Source organism: Tetrahymena thermophila (genome assembly GCF_000189635.1).
Source record: "Tetrahymena thermophila SB210 genomic scaffold scf_8254527, whole genome shotgun sequence".
Classification (NCBI taxonomy): Eukaryota; Ciliophora; class Oligohymenophorea; order Hymenostomatida; family Tetrahymenidae; genus Tetrahymena; species Tetrahymena thermophila.
Genome location: NW_002476301.1, coordinates 232,373 through 242,172, shown reverse-complemented (window position 1 = coordinate 242,172; position 9,800 = coordinate 232,373). Strand labels below are relative to the sequence as shown.

General features: G+C 21.4%; 4 protein-coding genes across 4 annotated transcripts; 2 read left to right on the top strand and 2 right to left on the bottom strand. All coding sequences in view use genetic code 6, as the record gives it.

Annotated features, from left to right (window-relative positions):
* Positions 1 to 456: 456 nt before the first annotated feature.
* TTHERM_00486350 (hypothetical protein) lies at positions 457 to 3,150 on the bottom strand (the record flags this gene model as incomplete). Its single annotated transcript, XM_001032847.2, has 2 exons — positions 457 to 2,919; positions 2,983 to 3,150. 2 exons carry the CDS (start codon positions 3,148 to 3,150, stop codon positions 457 to 459), a joined length of 2,631 nt encoding a protein of 876 aa, XP_001032847.2.
* Positions 3,151 to 3,757: 607 nt separating this feature from the next.
* Positions 3,758 to 4,692, bottom strand: TTHERM_00486340 (hypothetical protein; the record flags this gene model as incomplete). Its single annotated transcript, XM_001032846.3, has 2 exons — positions 3,758 to 4,114; positions 4,171 to 4,692. The coding sequence occupies 2 exons, from the start codon at positions 4,690 to 4,692 to the stop codon at positions 3,758 to 3,760; spliced, it is 879 nt and encodes a 292-aa protein (XP_001032846.1).
* Positions 4,693 to 4,994: 302 nt separating this feature from the next.
* On the top strand, positions 4,995 to 6,470 carry TTHERM_00486330 (Vps23 core domain protein; the record flags this gene model as incomplete). The annotated part of the gene is made up of 9 exons (XM_001032845.4): positions 4,995 to 5,038; positions 5,088 to 5,155; positions 5,209 to 5,253; positions 5,311 to 5,415; positions 5,473 to 5,579; positions 5,650 to 5,821; positions 5,908 to 6,181; positions 6,244 to 6,343; positions 6,396 to 6,470. The coding sequence occupies 9 exons, from the start codon at positions 4,995 to 4,997 to the stop codon at positions 6,468 to 6,470; spliced, it is 990 nt and encodes a 329-aa protein (XP_001032845.4).
* Positions 6,471 to 7,017: 547 nt separating this feature from the next.
* TTHERM_00486320 (transmembrane protein, putative) lies at positions 7,018 to 9,266 on the top strand. The gene is made up of 2 exons (XM_001032844.2): positions 7,018 to 8,148; positions 8,216 to 9,266. The coding sequence occupies exons 1-2, from the start codon at positions 7,258 to 7,260 to the stop codon at positions 9,095 to 9,097; spliced, it is 1,773 nt and encodes a 590-aa protein (XP_001032844.2). The 5' UTR covers positions 7,018 to 7,257; the 3' UTR covers positions 9,098 to 9,266.
* Positions 9,267 to 9,800: the final 534 nt, after the last annotated feature.

Here is a 9,800-nt window from a genome sequence, read left to right as displayed (position 1 = left end):
CTCTACAATTTTCAAAAAAAAAATGTTGCTCATTCATCAATTAATTCATTCATACAAAATTTATTAATAAAATATATAAAAAATAAAAATGTACATAATTATTTTTTCAATAGTATTTAAAATATATTTTTATTAAAAAAATGTATTTATTTTTTGTTTATAATAATTTTACATCAAAATACTACTCAAAAAAATAACATATATAAACTACTCTAATATTCTTTTTTTATATTTTACTAATATTTGGTTTTTTAATAGTAATCCATAAAAATATTTACATAATTATTTTTTCAATTATATCTAAAATATATTTTAATAAATTAATATCTAAAAATGGAGTGTGTACTTGTGATACAAAAGAAAGAGAGGGCTAAAAATTAAATTTCTTTAAAAATAACTCTTAATTCATAAAATTATTATTGCTTTTTAAAAAATAATAATTTTTATTTTTTATATTCACTAAGCTCTTAGCTCATAGATTATTTAATTTAATTTTTATATGCAATCATCTTTTTTTAAAATAGTCTACCTAACTTTTTCTTCTAAATTATGGAATTCTTAAGCTTCGTGAAGTTTGATTTATTTAATTTATTCTTAAAAATTGTCTCTAATATCACAATTTTCTTTTGTAAGCATGTTTATCTCTTAAATTAAATTTTTTTTGTCTTATTCATGCTATATGACGGTCTTTTAAATCATTTACTCTTTCTGCATTATACTTTCCATTAATGAATTATTTTTTAATATTATTTGTTGATTCTCTTTTTATAGTAATTCTATTTACTTCTATAAATTAATGCTAAGTTTTTTTAAATTATTAAATTCACTCACTATGTTTTTAAAATCATCTTATAAACTACTTTATTATTATTAGCTCTACTGATAGCTTTATTATGAAATATTAAGGTTATTTATTTTTTGTATTAAATCGCTATTCTAATTAACAAAATGGGCATTCTATTCTACTTAACTAAAATTATGGTTCTAATTAGAGCAGCTACTGCTTAACTAGCTAACTTTAGCATTTTTAATGAAAGTTAAATTATCTTCCTTTTCTAAAAAAGAAGTGCTCTAGCAATTATTACATACAAATTAGCTTAATGTCAAATACTTTTTCTCATCTGAAATCGTGGATCTGCTTATGTCTTCTAGTCTTTTTTAAAAGTATTTATTTTAGCAATCTAAGAACGATATAATTTTATTAGCCATTCTAAGTTCCAACATTAGCCTTTCAGCAATTATTTAAAGGCAGTTTTCTTTTTTTATTTACTAACTACTTGCACCTTCTTTTTATTAAAGGTTTATGTTAGACATCTATTCATACTTTTTTTCAAGGCTCTTCTTTCTCTCTTAATAAAATTTATTTTCTTTATCACAAATTAATTCATATTGCTATATTTAGGCACATTAAATTTTTTAAAAGAATTCTATTTAAAAATTATTTAAATTTCCAAAAAGAGACTCTTTTACTTAGGAGTTTTACTAGTTTTATTAAATATTCTAGAAGGAGATCTAATTATCATTATTTAATGCTTATAGCTAACGTTGAGATTTTTCATAAGTTTTGCCTTAAGTATCTTAATTTAATAGTTTTTCATCATTTATGATATTTTTAGTATCAGTACTAAAATTGTTATTGTTTTAAAAATTTGATTTCTAATTTGCTTTTACTGAATGCTTAAATAAATTTAATTAGCTTAAAGGTGATTGCAGATCATATTATTTGTCTTGTATTTCATTTGAATTAAAGTTGTTGTTTGTGAACTAAATTTAGGATTTAGATTTAGTTAATTAATGATCATTTTATCTACCATTATTTTAATTTTACTTCTTGTTTGTAAAATTTATCTAATTTATGTTGCTAATTTAATTGCTTTATATAATAGGAGTTAGCTATTGATCATTACACAAATTTTGAGATTAATTTGAAGAGGAAATAGTTTATTCAACAGTATTAAAAACAGGAAGATTATTCTTTTGCTAATCATTTTTCTTTGATGGTATTTATTAAAAAGTATTTTTTAGATTAATTTAAATATTGTCATTTTTATTTACATCTGTCTCTGTATTTATGTCAACTGTGTTGATTAAATTGGTACTATCTTTTAGAGTGAAATAGTTATCTTCTTAAGTTGAGATAAGATTTTAATCTAATTTATTATCTAGCTATTACATATTATATTTATTTTTTTATTAGGATTTACTTTTTTCATAATTAGCACTAGATGAACTGCTTTTACATTCATCACTACTCCTTTCTTCGTGAATGTATTATTAATTATTAAAAGTTCTTTCTAAGTTTTTACTTATTGCATATTGTTAATTGCTTAAATCAGATTTATTCTAATAAACTTGCTATATTTAATTTTCAATTTATTTTTAAAAAAATCTTTAACCATTGGTTTAATTTTGCAACTAGTTATACTAGAACTATCCATTATTTTTATTTAATGTATTGCTTTTTCCAGAATTCAAATATACAGTTCCAATTTAATTGCTTTTTTAATCATGATTTTTTATTGTAAATAGATTATCTTCTTTCAGTAATTAGTCTTCTCTAAAGCCCTCAGCATTCTAAGCCTTCTTTTCAATATTTTAGCTATTTTGTTAGTTGTTCTGAAAACTGCGTTGTTGGTTTCCAATCTTTTTTTTATCAAACTTGTTTTTATATCCAACTTAATTTCTTTCTTTCTTTAATTACTCAATATAATTGCTCATCATATGGGATTAGTCAGACTACTAGCTATTTTTATTTTTAGCATATTAGTCATCAGATTACAATTCATCACTTGAAATAATTTTATCATTTTATTATTCATTAGATTGTTTTTTATATTTGAAAGTTTTCAAAAAACTAGCATTATTTTCTTCAAAGCTTGTATCATCCTATTCAGTAAGTGGATTTTCATCATTGAGATTCTTAAATACATTTTATGTAATATAAATTAAAAAAATGAATGTAAAATAATATTTAATGTCTACTTAATCGCTTTCTTCATAGAATTACTCGCTTTATTCCTAATAAGAAGGAAATAACTTTTTAGGTTCTAAATTTTAATTTTATATGATGCTGTCATTATATTTCTATTCAACTACATGACCTTTATATTTTGAATTTATATCTTTGCTTTTATTGTAAGAAGCGTTCATTTATTAGATTTTCTTAAATATTTATTTAACAGATAGATCTTAATTTAACTATCAATTCAATGACTGATAATAAATAAAATAATACAATACTTGGATTGAAAAGTTTAATAATTACTAATCTAACAAAAAAATACATTCTTTAATTAAAATAAAAATAAAAACTGTTAGAATCTGTTCAATTATTAAAAAATATTATTTAAGGTTTTAATATTTTTAAGTTGAATCATAAATACTTAAATGAATTAACACTCACTATTTATAATTTGTCCTTTATTTTTTAAATAAATATTGAATATCAAACTCAACTATCATCTAATAAAAAATAATAGATTACATTTGCTAAATATTTGATTGTATTTTAAATTAACATTAATGAAATCAATCTCCTAAAATATTTTTGATTGAATTATTTTATTTATTTATTTATTATTTTAAAAATAAATCAAAAAGCTTAAAGTATTTATTTTCATAATCCAAATCAAATGAATTTTATGATTAATTATTATATTCTAATTATTATTATTATTATACTATGTCTAAACTTTATAGTTTAAGCTGTATATATAGTCCATTTAATAGTAAAATGAATTATTATTTATATATTAGTTCATATGTTGAGTACATTTTTCATGGTGAGAGGGATTGGTGCTAGAAATCTAGGTTTCTTTTACTTGTCAAAGTGATCATGTAAATTAACATAGCTATTACTATTATGGATTTGACTTTAAGGTATGTAATTTCTTATCATGTTTTCAGCTTATAATTATGGTGGGTATAACTTAACAGATCTTAAATTAAATTAAGGTGGAATATATATTTCTTATCCAGGATATGCCCCATATTTATTTAAAGCAGCAAGTCGATTGATTTCGTCTAGTTCATCGAGTCCTTGTTTATATAGAGCAAATTACTCTTTATATTATTTCATTTTCTCATCAAACTAAACATTTACCACATTTTTTTTCTATTATAAACAAGCATATTAATAAATTGGTAAAGTAAGTATAACCAAATATATACCACTTGATTGTGATCAAATATTATTTATCTTAAGTATGGATCTAATTCTTTTTCCAATCTAATATCCTTAGTCTTTAAGTTTACAATACGAGGGAATTTAAGTTCGTAAATATTTCTTGAATCATATCTGCCTGGCGCGTTTTCATAATCTGTTATTCTTGGTTTTTCATGCTTTTTAAATACTTGTAATGGATTAACCCATTTCTTTTTCTTTTTCTTCTATTCGATTTCTTCATATGAGTCTAACTCATTTTAACTAAAATATTTAAATTATCTTATATCAGCCTCATTTTGGTTTGCTTCTTCTTCCTATTCATCTGTCTCCTGCTAATCTTTTTTTTTCTTTGAAGGTTTTTTCATTAATACTTGTTAATTAAACAAATAATGAGAAGCCTTAACTATCCTCCTCTTTTTTCTTTCTTCTACTTTATTATATACAGGGATTTTATCTTACTGTAAATCTTCTTGTTCTTCTACTTCGTTTTCTTAAATATGTATTTCAGGTTGAAAAGAATTTGCCATATCACAATAAATTCTTATTAAAGTTTTAAATTTTAAATAGCAGGATAGGGAATTAAATTTTTTATTAGAAATGGATGTTCTTTAATTTCCTGTTTTGAAAAGTAAAAGTTGTCTATTTTTATTTTAATAAATTACAGCAATTTAATAGAATATAGTGAGTGACTAACAAAAAATATCAAAAACAAAACAAGACTTAATATTATTTATTATTAAGAGAAAATCAAATATTTATTTATTAAAAAATTGACTGTATTACAAATTTTGCAGATATCTTTTAAATAGAAATAAGAGTAGAAATCGAAATGAATTTACAACAAATTTGTTCATAATGCTAATATAAAAATTTGTATTCATTTTAGTAGTTAAAATTATTTAGTATTTCATTTTATTGATAGCCTATAGGTTATTTAAGCAGGTTAAGAATTGATAAACTAAGGATTTATAGCTTCTATGTACTAGCAGAGTAATACATTTTTTTCAAAGTTGCTCATTTAATAATGAAATTTATTATTTTAGAAATAGGAAACTAGCTTGATAGTGTTTTAATTATGTCAGGATTTGGTAAGCAAATAAAATTGTTTTGAAAAAGATTTGAATTTCTTTAATAAAATAAAATAGTTTTAGTTAATTATTAATAATAACCCCTATAAATCAACACTGAAGTTATATTCAGCAAAGAATATCCTATTTCACCACCAGCATTCTATTTCGTAAATCCAGATCGTAAATATTTCAAAAGCATTGCTAATAAATTGTATCTAATCAATATAAATTAAAAAGCTAATAAATTCTAGGTGAATTCAAAATATGTTATTAACAAAAGACCAAATTCTGAGAGCTATTATGTTATTCTTGATAATTTGAATTGGAATACTCACAAAGATTTGGTAATTATAATATAGAGTTTACTACAAAAATATATTTAACAACAACTTTTTTTAAATATATTAAAATTAGAAAAAAACAATGAATTTGTATATCTAGATTTTATAAAAAGACTTTCCTCTCTACTCTAAATAATTTTAAAACTAGAATAATTAAAAGAATTATGAAATTAACAACTAAAATTAAATAGGAGGGGATATTGAATAAATTATTTATAATGATAATAAAGAAGTAGAATAAGCAGGTAATAAAAAAATAAATGAATTAATTATTTTTTAGATAAAAAATGAAATTATCTTCTTTTGTGTAATAATATCTATATAAATATAGTGAATAAGGAGATATCTAGTATAAAACTTTAGATCAATCAAGATATAAATTAGATGTTAGATGAAGTCAAATAGCTCTATGATCATAACTAAAATCTAATTAAATCAAGTGTAATTCTTCATAGAATAAATCAAGATCTTGATGAATAAATAAAGGAAGCAGATTCCTCAATTAATGATATGAGGAATAAGTGCCAATAGTACTCTAACGAAACTTTAAAATTAGAGACACTTAAAGAAAAGTATATGACAGCTCAAAGCCCTGTTCATAATTAGTATTATTTTATATAGAAAAATAAAGATTCTTATGATTCAAAAATTATTAAATAAAAAAAAGGATACTTCAACTCATAGCAGAGCTTGATGCAATAAAAGAAACATTTTTATTTACTGACGAATGGTTCAAAAGATCAAAAGACTTTGACCAATATAGTTCAGTAAATAATCTCTATTTAATTTAATATGTTAACTTTTATTTATTTTTAAAAGCAAATAAAACTTCTGGCTGAAAGAGAATTTGAGTGCAAAATACTTCTTAAAAAATGTTTACTCCTAGTCAATTGAAGCAAAATAAAAAATTTAAATATTTTTGTTTAAATTTAAATATCAATAAGCATATAACAAATATCTTATAAAAGCGTATTTTATCTAATAATCCATCTATTGTTATTTATATTCAATTTAAATATCAAATTATTTAACTGATTAATGTCATATAAATATCTCAGTGAATTAATAATAATTATTATTAATATTTCATTAAAAAATTTTGATTATAAAAATATTTTTTTACTTTATTAAAAATTGTTGTTTTTCATGATTGATAAAAATAATTTTTATAAGATTTATTACAAAAAAACTAAAGAATTAAAAGTAAATAGGGGTTTAAAGATTTGTTAAAATAATTTAAATTGACTTTAAATTATCAAAAATTAGAAAATTAAAAATTAAATTAGTGATTATCCTGAAATCATACCTAATTTTGTTATTTAGTAAAAGAAATAAAAACTAACATCTTTACATATCTTACAAAATAACTAAGATATTAGTTATTATTATATTGCTTCTATGATTGCATATGTTGACTTATTTAGAAAAATATAAATAAAAATCACAAAAAACACTTCTTAAATTAAGTCTCTTAAAAGTTGAAGATAATTTAATATTTGCAAAGCCAATTGAAAAGTATCAAATCTCTCAACAAAGTTTAACTTAATTTTAAATCTAAACAAACATTAGTTAAGAATCTATAGTTTCTATTAAAAAAGTTTAGATCCTAAAATTATAAATAATACGATAATCTTATAGAAATATCTTAGATTTGTTGAATATCATCTTACAAATTAATATTATGGAGTAGAATATAGGCAAATTCTAATTTTTTAATACTTTTGACTAATCATCTCCTGAAAATGATTCTAATAATGATAAAAAAATGCTTGTACTATTAATATTAATTGGATTTTTTTGTATATATTACCTAGTCTTACTTTATTACCATTTTACAAGGAGAAATCTCTTCCCTATTAGCGAACGTAGCTACAAATTGACACTTATTGATGGAATATGTTCTATGGTGTTTGTAAACATTGTATTAATATCTAGTATTATAACAAACGAACATAACTTTTTACTTGCCCCAAACTTCTTTTATTGTAGTATTGATAAGGTAGGACTAGGTTCAACAGATATAGAGTTTTATGAAAACAATTAATACAAGGCTAATTCAATTAAAGCTTTTTAGTTCCTTAACAATTTTTTAAAGTTTTTTAAGACAATAAACTACTTATTAAGGACTTTTAGGTTGAGTTATGTGTTTTACTTTAATATTAAGCACATTGAAAAATATAATTCTATCATTAATAAATCTGTGATGGGAAAAAATAGTATGACAGATATAAATAATGGAAATACCAATTTCATTTAATAGAACTAGAACTTAAGTTCTAATCACTAAAGATAACTAAATATAAATGTAGCAACATACAATACATAAAATTCTTACGGAGATGCTAATGGTTAATAGCAAAACACAGCTTAAAATTTTAGTAATCATTTAGGTTCACATAGATAAGGGCATTTTTAAGAAAGTCTCGTATATAGCGACATTTCATTTGGAAACTATTCAAACTCTACCTACATCCCTTAGACAAAAATGACTTATATGCTCAAAAGAGAGAATCTTCTGATAGGAATATCTTTCTTAATATCTATAGTTTTCGCAACAATATTTTACTTTATTGTAACATATTTAATTTAGCAAGATTATTATTTTAATTTATTTTCTAAATAATATTTTAATAAAAAAGCCTTCAGCATCTCCTTTTATGTTTTGGAACATTAAATTTTCTAGTGATTTGTAAGATACTCACATTTATGACAATATCATATTTATCTGCATGAATTTTATTTTAATTATCATTATACTATTCTGCTTGATGTCTGTAAAAAATGTAGATGATAGTTATAAGATAAAATATGAAATTTATTTCATGCTTGCCATTTTTACAATTGTAGGAAACATCATTTAGTTTGAATGTCCAGAATAAGATTCCATCAATTATGTATTTGATGAAAATTCTTATCCTATTTTTGGACTTATCCCATATAGATTGGCAATTAGTGGTCTTTTAGATTTTGTTGCTATTAATATAGAAATACTACTGCCTATTCTCTATTCAAGCAAAGAAAGACCTTTTTATAATCAGAATATAGTATAAGATAGTCTACCCTTCTTCTGTTCAAAATATAAAAATTTTGTAGATTTCTTAGTTTACCAGCAAAAGCCAAACCAAAGTTAAATCAATAGCTCTTCATAATGCTTAGCTGAAATATTAAATCTTTATATAGAAATGAAGAACCAAAATTAAAATTAACAAGACATAGATTAAATAACAAAGGTTTTTCAAAAATTTGACTGTCTTGTTCCTGCATTTAGAAGTGAAAATGTAAAATTAGATTTATTGTTTGAAATATAGGATGGTAAAGTTATATAAGCCAAAGAAAATGCAACATAATAAAGCCAAGATTATTAAATGTTATATTAGAAAACGACTGAAATTTTAGAAAAGTATCAAAAGATTTTTATGAAGACACCCTAATACGAATTCTTATTCAGAAGATATTAAATGCAGAATTAAATTTGCCTTTGCCTTTAGGACTTTAATATGACTGGAGATAATTCAAATTGAAACTTATTCAACATCTTTTAGATCAAAAATAATAATTTTTACTAGACTTTAAAAAATTTAATAAATAACAAAAACCCTGAAATTCAAATTTAATAAATTTTTAATTTAAAGCAAATTATTAGTTTTCACATTTATATGTAAATGATATTTAGTTATAAAATTATTAATCAAAAAATTCATAAAATTTTATAAAAAATATTTTAAATCAAATCAAAATTTATAAAAAAATAAATTAAAATTTAATTTTTAATTAGTTAAATAGAAATTCTAATTAACCACTATGTGCCCTTACTTGATAAAGACCAATCAATATTTAAAATAAAATAATTAAAATTATTAAAAAATAACAAGGATTTTAATCATAAACAAACCATATTAAAAGATATGATACCTAATTTATATATGAAAAATCTATTTAATGAAGATTTACATGTAAAAGTGTTTATCATTAATAAAAATACAAGAATAAATACTTTATATGTATCTATTTATTACATAATCATTTATATATCTTTATTAATTTATTTATTTAGATATTTAAAACAAAGGCAAAATCTATATATCTTATAAAGAAATTGGAAGAGAAAAGTTAGAGAGAAGCCAAGAAAATGAAAATTAATGAATAATGATATAAAGAAAAGAGAAAGATTAAAATGGAAAAGAAAGAAAAAATAATCAAATGATGAATGCAAAAGATTGATTC